General features: G+C 32.8%; 4 protein-coding genes across 4 annotated transcripts; all 4 read right to left on the bottom strand.

Moving 5' to 3' along the window:
• Window positions 3,700-4,279, bottom strand: LOC104747595 (F-box protein SKIP19-like). Its single transcript, XM_010469257.2, has one exon. It carries the CDS (start codon window positions 4,262-4,264, stop codon window positions 3,788-3,790), a length of 477 nt encoding a protein of 158 aa, XP_010467559.1. The 5' UTR covers window positions 4,265-4,279; the 3' UTR covers window positions 3,700-3,787.
• Window positions 11,830-12,949, bottom strand: LOC104747588 (putative F-box protein At4g05475). Its single transcript, XM_010469243.2, has 2 exons — window positions 12,701-12,949; window positions 11,830-12,427 (listed from the first exon to the last, which is right to left on the bottom strand). Exons 1-2 carry the CDS (start codon window positions 12,862-12,864, stop codon window positions 11,830-11,832), a joined length of 762 nt encoding a protein of 253 aa, XP_010467545.2. The 5' UTR covers window positions 12,865-12,949.
• On the bottom strand, window positions 15,292-16,195 carry LOC104715565 (putative F-box/LRR-repeat protein 9). Its single transcript, XM_010432962.2, has 2 exons — window positions 15,861-16,195; window positions 15,292-15,688 (listed from the first exon to the last, which is right to left on the bottom strand). The coding sequence occupies exons 1-2, from the start codon at window positions 16,193-16,195 to the stop codon at window positions 15,301-15,303; spliced, it is 723 nt and encodes a 240-aa protein (XP_010431264.1). The 3' UTR covers window positions 15,292-15,300.
• Window positions 17,301-18,779, bottom strand: LOC104715557 (putative F-box/LRR-repeat protein 23). Its single transcript, XM_010432954.2, has 2 exons — window positions 18,422-18,779; window positions 17,301-17,933 (listed from the first exon to the last, which is right to left on the bottom strand). The coding sequence occupies exons 1-2, from the start codon at window positions 18,772-18,774 to the stop codon at window positions 17,456-17,458; spliced, it is 831 nt and encodes a 276-aa protein (XP_010431256.1). The 5' UTR covers window positions 18,775-18,779; the 3' UTR covers window positions 17,301-17,455.

Genomic DNA, 20,351 nt, shown 5'->3' with positions numbered 1-20,351 from the left:
ATTAATATGTTGACCCAAAAAAAAATATATGTGTTTCTTTTTCTAATACTGTATTTTAAAATTTAATGTAGTATTTTTAGATTGTTTTATTTAATTTATCTTTTCACCTTTGAATTACTTGGGATTCATATATTATCGTGCTTATAATTTTCTAATATTTTTTTTTAATGCCAAATTAATTTTTTTCTAATTTCTCAACCTTGATTGGTTGGTCATAGACCTTTTTTTTTGTGCAAATATAATTGTTACCATTCATTTAATCCCAAAGGAAGATAAGGAGTAGAAGTTCATCAACCTAATGGTTAGATAAAATAGGCTAATCCAACACAAGATTACAACAACCATAGATAGATAGATTGGAAAAACAAAAACTGTTTTTGATAGATTCATAGGAGTTCAGAGATTGTGACACCCTGGTTTGCGGATAAGTTTAAAAGAATTGATTTGGTGACCTATGTCACCAAAGTGCAATTACATTTTCGATCAAGGGTCCTAAGAAAACTTCAGAGTTAAGCTTGCTTGAGCTGGAGTAGTTTCAGGATGGATGATCTTTCGGGTAGTGATTGTCGGAACTACGCGAGTGAGGATAAAACACAAGGAAAGAGCATATGGTGATTTGTAGGATCGATAAACAAGTATTTAAAGCCTCCGAGACGTAACAAACCGGCCGTCGGATATGGATGGGCCAAGAGTAGATGTGGGACTCACTGAGGAAGGTAGACCCATGAACTGAAAGTGGACATGAGACTCACTAAGATAGGTGGCAGTTGGGGCGTTCCAGAGACAAAGGCTACATCATGGTGTGTCAAATACACTTCCACGAATACATTGAAAAGTTTAACATTAGTTACTATCAAAAGATTTTGTGATGTTAGAAAATGATCTTTAGTTTCATTGGTTGTCGGAGCAAGCCATTTTGAGATAGCTAAAAGACGTGAACATGTTCTCTTCACACATGAGGAGGGCAGAGCCGAGGTTCTCTTTATAGTGGAGGAGGTTGGACGCAATTTTATCTCTCTAAAGGAAGAAAGGTGGAGGAGGTTGGACGCAAGGTTATCTTCCCAAGGGAGGAAGGTGAAGCCAAGGTTCTCTACATGGTGGAGGAGGTTGGACGCAAGGTTATCTCCCCAAGGGAGGAAGGTGAAGCCAAGGTTCTCTAAATAGTGGAAGAGGTTGGACGCAAGGTTCTCTCCATAAGGGAGGAGTGCGGAGCCAAAGTTATTGTGACAACCCGTCCCGCAGACCCCACTAGCCCCCCGCTAGCTGCCCCAATGGACCGTCCGTGGAACCTGCTAGCCCCCCGCTAGCCGTCCCAACGGACCCCAAGCTGGCCCTGCAGGGCATCGATCCTAACCTTTCACTGTGGATGTCCAAATCCACCAGTAGGTTATTGGTGCGCCAGGCGTTCCTTGAACCCTCGTCCCCACCTTTTTACAACCTTTACACATGACAAGCTGTCACCAATTGTTAATAGGGGGCTAGCAGGGTCCACGGACGGTCCGTTGGGGCAGCTAGCGGGGGCTAGTGGAGTCCGCGGGACGGGTTGTCATAGTTATCTCTATGGTTGATCATATACTATTGTGATGATACATCATTGATTAATATACTATATAATATATTTTTTCTTCAAAATATTTTTTGAGCCAATAATTTTAGTAATTTAAAGACTATACAAAAGTAAAAATAAAAAGATATATAATAATTGGCTTAATATATTCATACAAATATTTTCTAGATGGTAGTAAAAAATATATTTGTAACATACAATATTTATAAGTATAAAAAATATGTTTTACATAAAAGATTTGTAAATAAAAATAAATTAGTATATTATAGCAAAAATAAAACTTATAAATAACGTATAACAAATATTAATATATTTTTATTAAATTTTATTTTATTTACAAAACTTTAAAACCGCACATCGTACTGGTTCTTATCTAGTATATATATATATATATATATTTACCATTAGTATATTGTTGATGACTATCATTATGTAACCTATGATCAACGGCGTGATTGCACATGTTAGCTAAGGAGTCAGGCCTTCCATGGTTTTTAATATTTTATTCATGTTTAATTTCTCATGATGAATAGTTTTAATTGCACATGCATGTCTTCTAAACGGACACAAAATTAGAAAAGATCAAAATAAGGACACACTGCAATTACGAACGTAGAGAAAAAAAGAGACATGAACGAGTTCATAAGTTGGAGATCAGCATAACAACATGTTTTCTGCATAGAGATTTAATATATCTAATCCGAAATCTATGTTACTGGCACCTTAGAAATGATAGTCGACCTCCATGTCACCACCACCATATAAGTTGCATGCCCAAGTCATCTCATCTAAATCAAAATAGACAAAATGGGTATCGGGTAATCAGCAGTTGACTCGTTGGGGCGTTTACAATATTTTCTCAATATCACTTCTCTAGATTTCCAACAAGGTTAATGTTGAAACACTTGCGTAAATTAAAGTGTTCCAGGTCATGATCGTTATCAGGAATGGTGTTTTTGAGCCACTTTTCCTTAGTCTTCTTATTCTCAAGCATGCTTTCACCAAAACTAATAAATATAGACTAATTTTATCTTCGACTCTAATTTAGAATGAGATATAGAGTAAGAGCGGATTAAGAATATATTAAATTTTAAAGAAAAAGTAGAGTAGGATTGAGATGCCCATAAATGAATGGATACTTTCAATGAATGATATGATACTATGTTTTATTGCACATGGCTTCGAAACGGACACTGAAGTCAAGAAACGCTCAAACAAGTTCAAAATAAGGACACCGCAACTATATGAACGTAGAGAAAAAAAAGGAAACATGAAAAAGTTCATAAGTGGCATTGGCAAGACCAGCATATACACATCTTTTCTGCATTTTTCATAGTATTCAATAGGTAGTCCGAAATATAGTTAGTGGCTGTGGCACCTTAAAATTATAGTCAACCTCAATATGTCATCACCACCATAAATTTCACAAGCCATAATCTGAATCAAAATTGACAAAACTGGTATCATATGGGTCACCAGTGGTTGAGTCATTTTGGGGCGTTAAGAATCTTTGATTATCTTGAAACATCGTTTTATCCCCGACAAGGTTAACGTTGAAACACTTGCGTAATTCAAAGTGTTTATGTCATGATTGTTATCCAGAATGGCGTTTAAGCCACTTTTCGTTAGTCTTGGAGGTGACGTATTTCAAGCACGCTTTCACAAAAACTAGTGTATGATATATCATCTTTAACTTTCAAGTGAGAACGCTTGTAACCACTAACCAAGAAATTTAACTTCAATGTATTTAGCCGTGGACAAAAATTAATGACCTATAAGTTTTACATTACTTGATTAGACAAATGAAACTTAGAAGCATGTTTATACTATTTGTTCGGGCCATATTTTAAGTATATATATATTATATAATAGAATCTCATAATAAAAATCATCTGATCGTTATCGCAACTTACAGTCACACACTCAAAGCTTAAAAGTTTAAAGGAAATAAGGTCTTTGAAACTACTAAGTACCAACATAAAGAAAAGAGCTAGGAGACATGAACGACTTCATAAGTTGACAAGACCAACAAAAGCAAATTTTTTTTAGAGACGTTTAATACCTAGTCCCTATAATAGTCCCCAGTACCTCCTAAGTTGTTGTAGACCTTCATGATCTGAGTCGTCATCATCTGAGTCAGAATCAGAATTGACAAAAGTGATACCATCGGTTGAGTTGTCCGGGCTTCTGAACTCTTTGATCCTCTCCAAACAGTGCTTCTTAAGAATGCCGACACGGTTGATGTCGAAACAGTTGCATGCTGATTGCTAGGGGATAATCATCATCATCACATTTGGTGCGAAACGATATGTAGCGTGACCATCCTGGGGAGTTTAGCTTCAATGTCTTTAGATGTGGGCAAGCAAGGAGAGAATCGGACGAGAAGAAGTCAAGGTTGATCTCGAGCAAGCCGCCCTGGCTGAGATCAACAGCGTGACGGCACAAGGTATCGAAATCCAAATCCTTCAATCTTCGGTTTCCCAGGTCTCGCATGTCGATTTTTCGCCACATAGAAGGGTCCTTAGAGATGTGTCGCCACGGTTTGCACACCTTCTGAGCGTTTTCAAGTATCTCAACTGCACCAAGTCGGAGCAGGATCAAAGACGTAACCTCCGACGGAAGCTCCGTCCAGTTTCTCGGCTCTTCTTCCTCTCTCATCATCAGCGGAGGCACCAATGTAGAGGAGGAGGCAGACATTTTTTTGAGGATAAGAAGTGAAAGTGTAGTGTGTTCGGACCTTTTTATGGCTCCCCCCGTCTCTAATTCAAAACTAGGTTTACGTAGTATTTTGTGTTTGTGGTACAATTCATGCCACGTCTAATAATTAGACTCAACACTCGATAGCTAAAGGAAGATCAAGCATATAGCGAATAACACTCACGCGCTTATTATATTTCCTCTGATTTTCTCATTAGGCAAATTACATTTCCCACCACACCACTGATATTGTCAATAGTCATGAATAGTATATATTGGATTCCCTCCGATTTTAGTAGGAAATATCAAACAAAATGTGGAATAGAATCGTTTCTATTTTAATAAAACCTGTAATTCGGTTTGATTTTGTAATTTAATAGAATTATAAAATGGAAAATGAGGAAACTGAAAATAAAAAGATGTTTGTTAAGAAAAGTTTGTTCATCTATATTTGGTGGTGAAATAGGCTTTACAATAATTAAAAACCTATTATACCTTTAATTATGAAATTAATCAATTGAGCCTTAATTAAAACGCTTTAGTAAAATTAATAATCCCCAAAAAAAATAAGTGGTCTACTAAGTGTGTCAAATTAATCTCTTTTTATGTGCTTTCTATTTAGATTATTCAATCAGCAGTAATCTAAATAAATTTCCCATCAAACATATAATTTTTTGAATGTAAGTTTTCAATTGATTTTTTTTTTTTTTTTTTGTAATATGAAAACAGTATTTACCATTCTTTATTTGATTTTTAGGAAAATGTGATGAAGACATTTAAAATACATATATATATATATATATATATATATATATATTTAATTTTAAATAAATACAAAGACTAACTTTCGTAGAATATGTACTCTAAATTTTGTTAATCATATAAAATTGGAACCTCTAAAATTCCATATTCCAAAATTTTAGAACATATTTCATTTAAATTTGTAAAACATGTAAAAATGGTCTAATTCATAATCTAAACTTTTTAGAATTGAAAGAAAAAATAAATATTAAACGTTATAGAACAAAAGTCATGGATATATATTAAAAACTAATTATTTTCAACAAAACCGCAAAGTTTCTTCTTCAAATCTTCTTTGAAGTTATCTATTAAGATGATTTTTTTGTTTCTCTATTAAACTGCTTAAAACTTGATTTTATCTTTTAGTAATGGTAGTTTAATCATAATTAACAACTTACAAATAAAATTAAATATAGACAAAAAAAATTAGAAAGGTCCTTTATTACTAATTTTTCAAAAAAAAAACTAAAAAAATTTCTGAATATTTTAATTTAAATTGTTAATTTTAGTTTATACTAATATATGTAAAACATATTAGTTAAATTATTATTTTCTGAAAATTAAATATTAATTAAGAAAATGTCATTTTAAAGACAATATAGGGTATCTCAAATACCAAAAAAAATATAGTATAGATTTCAAATTTTTTATGAAATTTAGAATTTATTTTCAAGTGGTATCAGAGCTGAACCAGGACGAGTGTAAAGTCAATAGGGATCACATTTTCAGGGGTGACAATTTTGGTGTGCAACAAAAACGTTGTGATGTATTAGTGGCGATGAATTGTGACATCCTGGTTTGTGAAGATGTATAAAATATTGATTTGGCCATCTACGTCATTAAACTGCAATTATCTTTTCGGTCAAAGTTCCTGAGATAAATACTTAAATAAATAATTAGTCATTTATTTATTGTTAGATTTTTTCTTCAGGTTTTTCCGAAGATAGTTCATTTTCAAATAAATACCAAGGGTGGAGATTTTGGAGAAGAAATTAATGGTTTTAAAAGGAACATGTTTAATATATCTTTTAATATCTCACTTTCTTGTAACTGTATCAATTTTAGGCGAAACATAAACTGTTTCACTATTTGTCGCTCATGGAGATAATCTAAAGTAAATCAGACAAGTGTAAATTGCAATCTTCATGTCCAATGTATAAGAACAACATGTACCTTAGATTAAAACTAGTTTTTATCAAAATAAATTGTATGCATAAATCTGATATTAATAAAAGGATATGTAACTATCAAAAAAATACTTTCTTAATATTTTTTTTGATTAAGTTTAATCTAGCAAATGGTCATTTTTGTTATTTGCACGCACAAACTTAATACAAGTTGTTCTATAAACACACACATCAAGACAAATAAGTAGAATCACAGAAACGATAATATATATGTTTTATTTTATTAAAGAGCATACATAAATTGATAATACATATATATAAAAATATATATATATATATATATATATATATATAATTCAACCGCTCAAATTGCTGGATGATTATCTACCAATGTTTGCAACAACATCGTCCAGCAACACACTGTCCATCCTTGTAATTCATGAAGGTACAGTCATACTGGCATTCATCGTTTCCATACTCTTTTGTACATGGTCTAGTGCACGTATCAGATTTTGGTGCTTCATTCACTATAACACATGTAGGATTTATGTTAAAAGAAAAAGTAAAAAAACGGTTTTACATATTTTTTTCTTTCCAAAAAGTAAAATTTATATTCAATAGTTACAGTTAAAATAACAAATAATATTTGAATAATAACAACATACCTGATGAAGCCAAGACGCCAGAGTTGGACAACGAATTTGTCAAGATCACTACAAGAAATAAAATAACATAAGTTTTTGTGAAACTCATTATTTTTGTTCTTACTGTTAATTACTTTTCTGTTTCTAAGAAAATAAAAGATTAAGTATGTGCTTCTCTAAATCCTTACAAAAAGCTCTATTTTATATAACTCTCTAGTCAACCTAGTTATTTAATTTCATTTTTATTTTTGGTCAAAAGTGAATCTTCCACATTATGCTGATAACATTATTGTGGTGGTAGACAAAATCTAAAATATAGTTACAGATTGTCATGTGTGGCATACACTCAGTCAAAGATGTTTTTGGTAACCATTTAAGTAATATTGTTGATGACTATCACTAAGTATATTATATATATATGTATATCTTATCATATAAAGTTGGGTTTTGAAAAATAGCCACTAACATGATTTTAGCATGTGTCAAGTTTATATCAATCTGAGATTTTGACATATGTAAAAGTTAATATTTAATAGGAAGGATTCGAGATTACAATATTTTGTTTTGAACAAATTAATAATTAAAAAATATAATTATCAAAAAGTTACAAAAACTAAAAGTTTTTTTATAAATATTTATAAGAATATTATATATATATATATATATCATAAAATTCAAAATTATAACATTATTTACTTATATTTAATTTGAAGTTATTAATTCTACAAAAAAAAAAAATGGGATTACAGAAAATATATAGTTAATTATTAATTCTAAAATTTGTAAACATTCACTTCTATATAAACATAGATCGTCTCATATTTTTCTTCTAACAAAATAAGTTATTCAAAAATATTGCTTCCAATTTTGTTCTATTGGTAAAACTTTGTTAATGGAAAGGTAAATTTTTCTTATTTTTTTAAACCAAAATTTTCTCCTACTTTTTCCTTTTCAGTTTGGAATAGGTAAGATTAATATGTTGACCCAAAAAAAATAATATATGTTTTTCTTTTTCTAATACTGTATTTTAAAATTTAATTTAGTATTTTTAGATTATTTTATTTAATTTATCTTTTCACCTTTGAATTATTTGGGATTCATATATTATCGTGCTTATAATTTTCTATTATTTTTTATTTATGCCAAATTAATTTTTTTCTAATTTCTCAACCTTGATTGGTTGGTCATAGACCTTTTTTTTTGTGCAAATATAATTGTTACCATTCATTTAATCCCAAAGGGAGATAAAGAGTAGAAGTTCATCAACCTAATGGTTAAATAAAATAGGCTAATCAAACACAAGATTACAACAACCATAGATAGATAGATTGGAAAAACAAAAACTGTTTTTGATAGATTCATGGGAGTTCGGAGATTGTGACACCCTGGTTTGCAGATAAGTTTAAAAGAATTAATTTGGTCACCTTGTCACCAAAGTGCAATTATCTTTTCGATCAAGGGTCCTGAGAGAACTTCAGAGTTAAGCTTGTTTGAACTGGAGTAGTTTCATGATGGGTGATCTTTCGGGTAGTGATTGTCGGAACTACGCAAGTGAGGATAAAACACAAGGAAAGAGCATATGGTGATTTGAGGATCGATAAACAAGTATTTAAAATTTCCTAGACGTAACAAACCGGCCGTCGGATATGGATGGGCCAAGAGTAGATGTGGGACCCACTGAGAAAGGTAGGCCCATGAACTGACAGTGGACATGGGGCTCACTAAGAAAGGTGGCAGTCGGGGCGTTCCAGAGACAAAGGCTACATCATGGTGTGTCAAATACACTTCCACAAATACATTGAAAAGTTTAACATTAGTTACTATCAAAAGATTTTGTGATTTTAGAAAATGATCTTTAGTTTCATTGGTTGTCGGAGAAGCCATTTTGAGATAGCTAAAAGACGTGAACATGTTCTCTTCACACATGAGGAGGGCAGAGCCGAGGTTCTCTTTATGGTGGAGGAGGTTGGACGCAATTTTATCTCTTTAAGGAAGAAAGGTGGAGGAGGTTGGACGCAATGTTATCTCCCCAAGGGAAGAAGGTGAAGCCAAAGTTCTCTAAATGGTGGAGGAGGTTGGACGCAAGGTTCTCTCCATAAAAGAGGAGTGTGGAGCCAAAGTTTTCTCCATGGTTGGTCATATTCTATTGTGATGAGACATTATTGATTCGTATACTATATAATACTCCCTCCGTTTCAGAATATAGAATATTTTGGAGAAGTTTGTTGTTTCATAATATAGGATGTTTTCAAATTTCAATGCAACTTTTAGATTAGTTTAGTATTTTATATTATGCAGTATTATTTCTGATTGGTTGAACTTGTTAAAAGTAAAAACTTCTTAATCTGCGTGTTTTGCTTAAAACATCATATATTTTGTAACGGAGGGAGTATATTTTTTCTTTAAAATATTTTTTTGAGCCAATAATTTTAATAATTTAAAAAACTATACAAAAGTAAAAATAAAAAGACATATAATAATTGGCTTAATATATTCATACAGATATTTTCTAGATGGTGGTAAAAAACATATTTGTAACATATAATATTTATAAGTATAAAAAATATGTTTTACATAAAAGATTGGTAAATGAATATAAATTAGTATATTATAGCAAAAATAAAACTAATAAATAACGCATAACAAATATTAATATATTTTTATTAAATTTTATTAAATTTTATTAAATTTTATTAAATTTTATTAAATTTTATTAAATTTTATTAAATTTTATTTTATTTACAAAATTTTAAAACTGCACATCGGACAGGTTCTTATCTAGTATATATATATATATATATATATATATATTTACCATTAGTATATTGTTGATGACTATCATTATGTAACCTATGATCAACGGCGTGATTGCACATGTTAGCTAAGGAGTCAGGCCTTCCATGGGTTTTAATTTTTTATTCATGTTTAATTTCTCATGATGAATAGTTTTAATTGCACATGCATGTCTTCTAAACGGACACAAAATTAGAAAAGATCAAAATAAGGACACACTGCAATTACGAACGTAGAGAAAAAAGAGACATGAACGAGTTCATAAGTTGGAGATCAGCATAAACAACAGGTTTTCTGCATATAGAGATTTAATATCTAATCTGAAATCTATGTTACTGGCACCTTAGAAATCATAGTCGACCTCCATGTCACCACCACCATATAAGTTACATGCCCAAGTCATCTCATCTAAATCAAAATAGACAAAATGGGTATCGGGTAATCAGCAGTTGACTCATTGGGGCGTTTAAAATATTTTCTCAATATCACTTCTCTAGATTTATGATATGCTCAAATTTACCCTAGAACTACTCTCTCAAATTAAGAGATCACTGCAGTACTTAGGGATCGAATTCCACAAGGACTCAAGTTTACACAATAAATTATAGAGTTTTATAATTATGCTAAACAAATTGATTTAAATAAAGATAAGCAATGCAAAAATATTAAATAAAATTGTTGTAAATTCAATGGATCAAAAAGCTAGGTCTAGGGAATTTCTCAGGAAATTATGAAATATTAAATCAAGAAATAAATAGGATTCAAGCAATTAAGAACAGATTTAGAACTCTAAACATTTTTGTAAATTAAATCAGTTGTCACTGCAAATAATATCTAAATTTAAAACCAGAAAATCCAAATCTCTTTGCAAAATTCTAAGTTAAAAATCAGCAATAAAATCAGGTTTAGATTGTTCACAAAATTATCAAATCAAATATCTTTGCAAGAAATAATTTTGCTCATCAAAAGGTTTTATCAGGAAAATCAATTATCTTCTCATATCAATTTATTTTCGTAGATTATTAATTCTAGATGGCCAATAAAGGATTAATATGAAGAACAACATAAGATGGAGATCTAGATAGATAATGAATCCTAAATAATCAGATCTAATAATTCATAAAAACTCTATAAAAAACCCTGAACCTAACAAGCAAACTACTCAGACATTAATCAATGAAGAACAAAACATAATTCTGAATAATAAGCAAATAGAGATTAAAAGAGTAAAGGGAGTTCAAGAAATTCTTCTCTACAAAGCAGATCTCTCTCTCCAAAGCTCTCAAAATTTCACAGGGTTGCAGGAAAATAAAACTTGATAGAATAAAACTTAAGGGTTTTAAAAACCTAAAAACTATATATATATATATGTCCTAAAACACGTCAGGGACTTATGTTGCAATTTTGGAAGACTTTGGGGTAGAATTGTAAAACTTCCAATTTTGTGATTCTTCATCGGCTGAAGAGGGTGTCGATCGATGCTCCAAATCTTGGTGTCGATCGATGCCCTTGTTTTGATCCGAGATTTCTGCTCCAAAACAATCCAAATTGCTCCATTTCGCTCCATCCGTGCTAAAATCCTAGAAAACCTGCAAAGACTCCAAAACATCATAGAAAACACATCAAAGACTCTAAAAGACTCCTTATATCATGGTTAAAAACCATAAAAACCATGATATATCAATTTCCAACAAGGTTAATGTTGAAACACTTGCGTAAATTAAAGTGTTCCAGGTCAGGATTGTTATCAAGAATGGTGTTTTTAAGCCACTTTCCCTTAGTCTTCTTATTCTCAAGAAGCTGGAGGTAGCGTATTTCAAGCATGGTTTCACCAAAACTAGTGCATGAATCATGATCATCATTAACTTTTAAGAGAGAATAACATAAGCAATATATTTAGCTTCAATGTCTTTAGCCGTGGACAAGATCATCACCTATAACTTTGATATTCAACTATGGCCATGAGTGTTATTAAGACCTAGAGCTCCTGAGCACCACTAGATTTGTAAATTTAAATCAGCAGATCATTGAGAAATAAAAAACCATCGCATCGTTTTCGTCGAGCTATACAGTCACACTCTCAACAATTAAAAGTTCAAAGGAAATAATTTTAAACAACCAAAGCATAGTACGAACATAGAGAAAAGAGGAGACATGAACGAGTTCATAAGTTGACAAGGCCAACAAAAGCAACTTGTTTTCAGAGAGATTCAATACCTATATAGGTGCCTGCTAAGTCGTAGTAGGCGTCAATGTTCCCCTCCTCATCTGAATAGTCTTCATCTGAATCAGAATTGACAAAAACGATATCGAATGGGTAATCAACAGTTGGGTCATTCGGGCTTCTGAACTCTTTGATCCTCTCCAAACACTTCTTCTCAAGATTTCCGGCAAGTTTAATGTTGAAACACTTGCGTAAATCGAGGTGTTCCAGGTTAGGACAGCCGTCAAGAATGGCGTTCAAGCCAGTGTCAGTTAACCTGTCCCCAAGAAGCTGGAGGTGGCGTAGTTTGGGCATGCTTTCAGCGATTGCTAGGGCATACTCATCATCACACTTGACGCGAACGGACCTGTAACCTAACTCATCTAACCCACAAAACCCTGACCCTGAGGAGTTTAGCTTCAATGTCTTTAGCTGCGGGCAAGCCTGTCCTATAGCTTTCAGATTCAGTTTAAGCGATGAGTGTGAGACCTCGAAGGTTTCAAGCAATGGAAATTTTGCGATTGCGTCCACAAGTACTTTGTTCGTCACATATCCCTGGTATACTCGAAGTCCAAGACTTTTCAGATTACTTGATCTGCAAATCATTGCGTGTCGATTAAAGCATTAACTAAGCAGAACAATATAGTGATTTAGAAATTCTCAAAGTACTAATCAACTAAGAAGAGCAAGGAATGACGTGTTGTACGAGCAAAGCGTTTGAGATGACTGTAAACAAGATTTTGCCCTAATCCTCACCAGAAAAATAAGGAGACAAACACATTTGAGATATTTGATTATCAGTCCAAATAAAAGCCGTTAAAAGTTAAGGCATACTTGAAAGTGTAAGGGATTATAGAGATAAGAGAACCTCTCGGCGATGTAGGTGAGGAGAGAATCGGTCGCAAAGTGCTCAATGTCGATCTCAAGCAAGCCGCCCTGGCTGAGATCAACAGCGTGACGGCACAATCTATCCAAAGCCAAATCGTCCAATCCGCGGCTTCCCAGCTCTCGCAAGTCGATTTTTTGCCACATCGAAGGGTCTTTACAGATGCGTCGCCACGATGTGCACACCTTCTTAGCGTTTTCAAGTATCTCAACTGCACCAAGTCGGACTAGGATCGAAGCTGTCAAGTCCGACGGAAGCTCCGCCAAGTTTATTGGCTCCTCTTTGACTTTCAAGTCCGACGGAAGCTCCGTCAGCGGAGGCACGAAAGTAGCCAGTGACACAGGGACGGAGGCAGACATCTTTGAGGATAAGAAGTGAAGTGAAGTGTGTTCGGACCTCTATACGGCTTCCTACTCTTATTCCAAACTAGGTCTACGTAGTATTATGTGTATGCGGTGCAATTCATGCCACGTATAATAATTAGACTCAATACTTATAGCTGAAGGAAAACTCAAGCAAGGCCACACGCACATATAGCAAATAATAGTCACGCGCTATTTATGTGCCCTAGATTTTCTAATTAGGCAGGCTTTGGCAAAATACACTTGCCAACATACCAAAGATATTGTTAATTTAGGGAAAACAACCAATCCTAATGTACCAAACCGAAATCTAGCCAAACCAAAACCAAACCAAAATTACCAATTAATTCTCCAAATAAGCAACCAAAAATATCCAAAACTACCCAAAAAAAAAAAATAAAATAAAATTAATGAAAAATTCAAATTGCGGAACTAAAACCAAAACATAAATAGAAAAACCAAAGCAAAACCAATAGAGAATTCAAAAAAAAAAACCGAATGGATAATAAATCCAATATCCGAAATATCCAAAAACCGAATATTCAAATGCCTTGGAGTTGATATTGTCATGGACAATATATTTTGAACTCTATTTGATATTAGTAGAAATGAAAAAACGTGAATAGACTCATTTCTATTTAAGTAAAAATATATTTCAGTTAGATTTTGAAAATGCTTTATAATCAAATGTATCTTATATATATCTTACATATGTCAAGTTTGATAGAATTTTTATTTTTGTGCACCAACATTTTGATTCAACTTAGAAATTAAAGTTACATGAAGAATAAGCATAAACGGACATAGAGACACAAACTTGAAAAATCTCCATAAGGCACCATGAGAAGTGTAGAAACTATTACAAACATGCCCATGAAAAAAAAATTCTTCGACACAAAATCATCAAACCATACATTGTGACGTTAAGCCGAAAAACTAAACCTTGGTGGTTGCGTCAGAGAGAAACGGCTATGACAATTTATTAGAAAATAATGAATAAATGTGGTTAATTAGATGAATGATTAATTAAAGTTGAATGAATTCATATGCGAAATACCTGTTAGGCTGCTATTGCAACATGACCAAAATTAAACAGACACTCAAGTCAACATGCATTCAAACATGTTCAAAATAACTTCAAAAGAATTTTTCATTGTCGAGAGATCCGGCTCATCAGAATATTAACACCTTAGCATATGTACTAATATATTATATATACAGCTGTTTCTTAGTAATTCATTTTAACAAGAAAATATATACACATAATAAAGTTGTGCATGCATTACTTTTATGATCTACAATTTTCTATATAACTCTAACTCAACAGTATTCATCAATAACAACAAATAAATATTGCATAGAAACAAATCTATCTTTTTGAAAGAAAAAAAAAATCCAAGAAATTGGAATATTAAAAACTAAAGGAAGTAGTATATATCTTTAGCTTATAGTAAGGATTACTTTTTGAAAAATGCCCTAAATTATCTTAAAATACTCTAAATTGTAAAGTAATTTTGCAAAATTGTTTTGGGTCCGTTTCATTTGCTCTTCTTGAACCTTTTTAAAAGCCGCTCTAGTTGACACAGTACAGATATTAGAAGCAGATAACAACTTAAGAATTTGATTTTACTAATGCATTTGTTAAATTGTTAACTAGCTCATAATAAGGGTTCTACAAGTATCAAGTCGATGATCTTCTTCTGCTAATAAGTAATAACCTACTACTTCTTTTCACTAACCATGGCAAAAGGATGTGTTATGAGAGTGGCAATGTGAAGCAAAACAAGACTCGGTAATTTGAGATCAAGGGACTAGTTATTGCAACATGACCTCAAAACGACGAGGAAGAAGAACCGAACAAATCATTTTCTGAAGGATTAAAACCTCAAATCAATAAAATAAGAAGTGAAGTACCTTCATTTACGGTTTTCTCTATTTTGTACGTTTAGACGATGTAGTACTCAGTTTCTCATAAGGAAAATTCATTTATACATTATAATAATAGCGACATTCTGATATATGATAGGTTCGCGGAGATTCCAACATGAATTGTATGGATCAGTGAAATACAATAATCTAAATAAGAATCACTAACAAACGAATAGAATCTAGGAAGCATCTTTCATGACACGGAAGGTAAGTCACCAAATGGGTAATCAGCAGTTGAGTCATTAGGTTGGGGGCGTCTCAAAAATCTTTAATCCTTTAAAAAAAAAAAAATCAGTTCCCCATATTTCCAACAAGAGTAATGTTTGAACACTTGTGTAAATCGAGGACATTCAGGTTAGGGCAACACTCAAGAATAGCGTTCAAGCCCGTGTCCGATAACCCGTTCCTGAAAAGCCATAGGTGGCGAAGACCAGGCATTGTCTCAGCGATTGCTAGAGCAACCTTATCACAACAGTACTCAGAATTATCCATACAATATAGCTTTAACGTCCTCAGATTCGGACAAGACTGGCCTACAAGTTTCAAATCTTGTTCTCTGATAGACTCGTATGAAATCTGGAGTTCTTCAAGCATTGAGAGCTTCATGACTGCTTCAATGACTCCTCTGCTCATTACCGGACCACATTCAACAAATCCAAGGCTTCTCAGATCACTTGATCTGCAAAAGAGTGTTACAATATAGATAATTATAATAATAATCTAAATATAATGCAGTGTTCAACAAATTAACTAACCACTTTAGATATATAATCACAAGTAATAGCACAATTCGTATGACAATTCATAAAAAAATTAGCGTGTATTGGGAGTTTTAGGGATAGAGAAAGAACCTGTCGGCGATGTAGGTGAGGAGAGAAGTGGTGGTGTAATCATCAATATTGATCTCAAGCAAACCGCCCTGGCTGAGATCAACGGCGTGACGGCACATGGTCTCGAGATCGTAAACCAAGCCATCCAGGTTTCTCAGGTCGATTTTACGCCACATCGATGGGTCTATGCAGACGCGTCGCCACGATCGGCACACTTTCTGAGCGTTCTGCAGTATCTCGATCGGGCTGATACGGATCAAGATAGATGAAGTCAGTTCGGGCGGAAGTTCCGCCCAGTTTCTGTACCCTCCGTTCCTCTTCGCCGCCGGCGATGAGGAAGAAGAAGAAGAAGCCATTCTAATTTAATTTCGTTATCTAATTTTACAATTAGGTCCTCACGGTATAAACATGTTTACGCAGCCAAGCCGACAGAAACCTTCACTATCTTGGGCTTAGGCCCATTATTTAATCAAATTAATATAAAAAAAATTCAGCAAAAATATTTATATTAATGAATGGGAATAATCATTATACAATTGGTTTGAGAGCCAGAGAGGAGGTGAAAAATACCCTGAATAAAAAGTATTCGAGATACAACCAAATTTAGCTAAATAGTGAGCAGTATTATTACAGGCTTTAGGAGTAAAAACAAATTTAGATGACCATGCCTTGATATCTTGAGTGATGTTATCCACTGATATATCAACCTGTTTTTCGTTGATCATTGCAGTGAGGGTTTCATTGTCTTCTTCAAACATAACATTTGTTAAACCTTTAATCCAACTTTGTTGTGTCGCCGCTAATAATGCCTTTGCTTCAGCTTGTAAAGGTGATGATGCATAACTTAATATTAAAGCCCTCATCCTTGGGAAGCACCATCTTGATCTCTGAATATCCATCCACATTTAGCTTGATTAACGTTGTAGTCGAAACTGGCATCGTAATTGCATTTAATGTAAGGCGCCGGAGGTTTGGTCCATGTTCGTTTTGTCTGCATCTCATCCTGAAAGCTTCTGTGATGGTTGTTATTGTGCATCGAGTTCCATTCTCGATTGTTTGATTGAGCACGGAGAAGGATGGTATTCGGTTTATCCTGTATCCCTTCAAAAATAAAGCAGTTCCTACTTTTCCAAAGATGTCATAGTAGCCAAAATGGTAACAGTTTCATATTAGTTGTAGTTGTGGTAGTAGAATTATGATAATGAACCAAAGCTGCAATGAATATTATATATGAAAATAATCGAATTTTATGTCATTGCCTCATTGGCGCTCATTGTGTTGTATTGAGATTTCATTCGTTAACAAATTAATTATCAAATTATTATTAAATCAGTGTTAATAAAATTTTATTTTATTATAATTATAACTCATGTTTATAATTGCATAATTGCATCATTTTGTAAACGGTTTTCTATGATTATAATCTGTATAATAAAAAAAGCGACAATAACTTATAAGTTCAAAGGAAATAAAGACAGTGGAACTACCAAAATAGAGAGTTTAAACAAAGGAAACTGAAATTGTTCATCAGTCACAACAACAACAAAGCAAATCTTACTCCGCATTGTTCAAGAGAGGATGTGAGAAATCATAGTAGGCCTCATGGGATCGCCGCCTTAATAGAAGTACTCACCACCATCTGAATCATTATCCGTTGAGTCACCGGGGAGTCTCAAATCTTTGATCCTCTCAGAACATCGCTTCAAGAGATCACCAACAAAGTTGATGTTGTAACACTCGCGTATATCGAGGTGTTCCAGGTGAGGACAACCATCAAGAATGGCCTTCAAGCCTTTGTTGGTTAGTCCGTTCCCTAGAATCTGGAGGTGGCGTAGTTCAGGCATGCTTCCTGCGATTGCTTTGGCATTGTCATCTAACCCACAATTTGAAAACATGATTTCAGGGTTGCGGTTTAACTTCAACGTCTTCAGATTCGGACAAGACTGGCCTATAGCTCTCAGAGACTCTCCTGTAAATAAGCAGTATGAAACCTCAAGCTCTTCAAGCAATGGAACTTTCGAAACTGCTGTAGCAACTCCCTCATCTGTTAACCGCATGCACCTTACGAGTCCAAGGCTTTTTAGGTTACTTGACCTGCAAATAATTGTGAGTAAATTAGTTAAAAAAAAAAGATCTTCTTAATTCTTCTTTTATTTCATACCATTTTAGACGTCAAAAGCATAACAATCTGAGAATGAACAAGTGGATGTTTTCTACTCAAAAGTGGTAAGAAAAAGGGGATAAACTAAATAAACCAGTCACAAACGTGAAACATAAACTTTGCCTTGTAGAAGAAAACAAAACATAAAAACCCTATTGAGAACACTTGGTTGACAAAACGACTGATTCAAGCAACTCAATGTCCGAAAGTGCATTCATAAGAGATTCAGTAAAAGGATAGAGTACTAGAGTCATAGAGACTAGATCTAGTTCCGTGACACAAAAATAGAGGGGCATAGAGACTAGATCTAGTTTCGTGACACAAAATCCACCAATCACTCTAACCCTAGAATTAGCATCAACCAAAATTAGCGTGCGTTTGAGTAACACGAAGATAGAGATAGAGGGAGGGAGGAGAGAACCTATCAGTGATGTACTTGATGAGATCATTAGTACCGTAGTACCAAATCTCGATCTCAACCAACCCTCCTTGGCTGCGATCAACTGCGTGACGGCACATGGAATCGAGTTTGTACTTGAAACATGCCCTGTCATCGCGGTTGTCTATGTCAATCTTACGCCACATCGAAGGGTCTTTACAGACGCGATGCCACGGTTTGCACACTTTTTGAGCGTTTTGAAGTATCTCAATCGCTCCAAGACGAAGCAGAATCGAAGACGTCACCTTCGGCGGAAGATCCGCCCAGTTTCTCCACTTTTCATCTTTCATCAGTGAAGGCACGCAAGTTGACGACAACGAAGAGGCGGAAGCCATTTTATTATCCTATAAAAATATATGTTTCTGTCAAACATAATATGTAACTAAAGTTTTTTATTTCTTTATTCAAAACTTTATTTTTTCGTGTAAAAAATACGTTTCACCCGTGAAATCTTTAAATGTGTAAGAGGTTTTATGGTAGAAAAAATATTGATAAAATTTTACTATTTATTGCAACATATCTTTTGTGCGGTTTAAAAATAAAATTCATATCTCTTATGTTTTATTTTTTAATCATAATAATTTTGCATGTTTCTTATGTAACCATAACAACATATACTAAATTATTTGGTAGTTTAATTATTTAATTTTATTATATGTTAGTAATAATCAGATTCTAAAATAGATTTTCTGAAGATAATCTAATTTATTGATTTAGTATTTTTAATTAGGCTATATAAATCTTTTGAGTTAGTCGAGTTGTTAATATTTTCTATAAATGATAGATTATTACCAAAAAAAACATTATAAAAAAATTAATAAAATTCCAAAATCAACGTATTCATATAAGAATATATTTCACGCGTGAAATATATGAAAACGTGGTAAAGAAAATATTTATAAAATATTTCAATTTATGGCAATATATATTTGTGTGCTTTAAAAATCAAATTTATATTTATGGTTAATCGAGTAACTATAACAATTTTGCATAATGTAATAATCACTCATTTTAAATATATTATAATTTTTTTGGGTTCTAAGTTTATTTATAATGATAAAGGTTATTGTCTCATTCCTTTTTAATAGCACATAGATGAATGTACAATTAGAACGTATATTCCTATTCGGTTATCAATATTTATATTTTTTAATGAATAATCACTCTAAATGTTGAGATTAATTAGTTTACATANAGACGAAGCAGAATCGAAGACGTCACCTTCGGCGGAAGATCCGCCCAGTTTCTCCACTTTTCATCTTTCATCAGTGAAGGCACGCAAGTTGACGACAACGAAGAGGCGGAAGCCATTTTATTATCCTATAAAAATATATGTTTCTGTCAAACATAATATGTAACTAAAGTTTTTTATTTCTTTATTCAAAACTTTATTTTTTCGTGTAAAAAATACGTTTCACCCGTGAAATCTTTAAATGTGTAAGAGGTTTTATGGTAGAAAAAATATTGATAAAATTTTACTATTTATTGCAACATATCTTTTGTGCGGTTTAAAAATAAAATTCATATCTCTTATGTTTTATTTTTTAATCATAATAATTTTGCATGTTTCTTATGTAACCATAACAACATATACTAAATTATTTGGTAGTTTAATTATTTAATTTTATTATATGTTAGTAATAATCAGATTCTAAAATAGATTTTCTGAAGATAATCTAATTTATTGATTTAGTATTTTTAATTAGGCTATATAAATCTTTTGAGTTAGTCGAGTTGTTAATATTTTCTATAAATGATAGATTATTACCAAAAAAAACATTATAAAAAAATTAATAAAATTCCAAAATCAACGTATTCATATAAGAATATATTTCACGCGTGAAATATATGAAAACGTGGTAAAGAAAATATTTATAAAATATTTCAATTTATGGCAATATATATTTGTGTG

This window comes from Camelina sativa, chromosome 2 (genome assembly GCF_000633955.1).
Source record: "Camelina sativa cultivar DH55 chromosome 2, Cs, whole genome shotgun sequence".
Classification (NCBI taxonomy): domain Eukaryota; kingdom Viridiplantae; phylum Streptophyta; class Magnoliopsida; order Brassicales; family Brassicaceae; genus Camelina; species Camelina sativa.
Note: the sequence above shows the minus strand (reverse complement) of the source record. Positions and strands in the feature narration are given on the sequence as shown.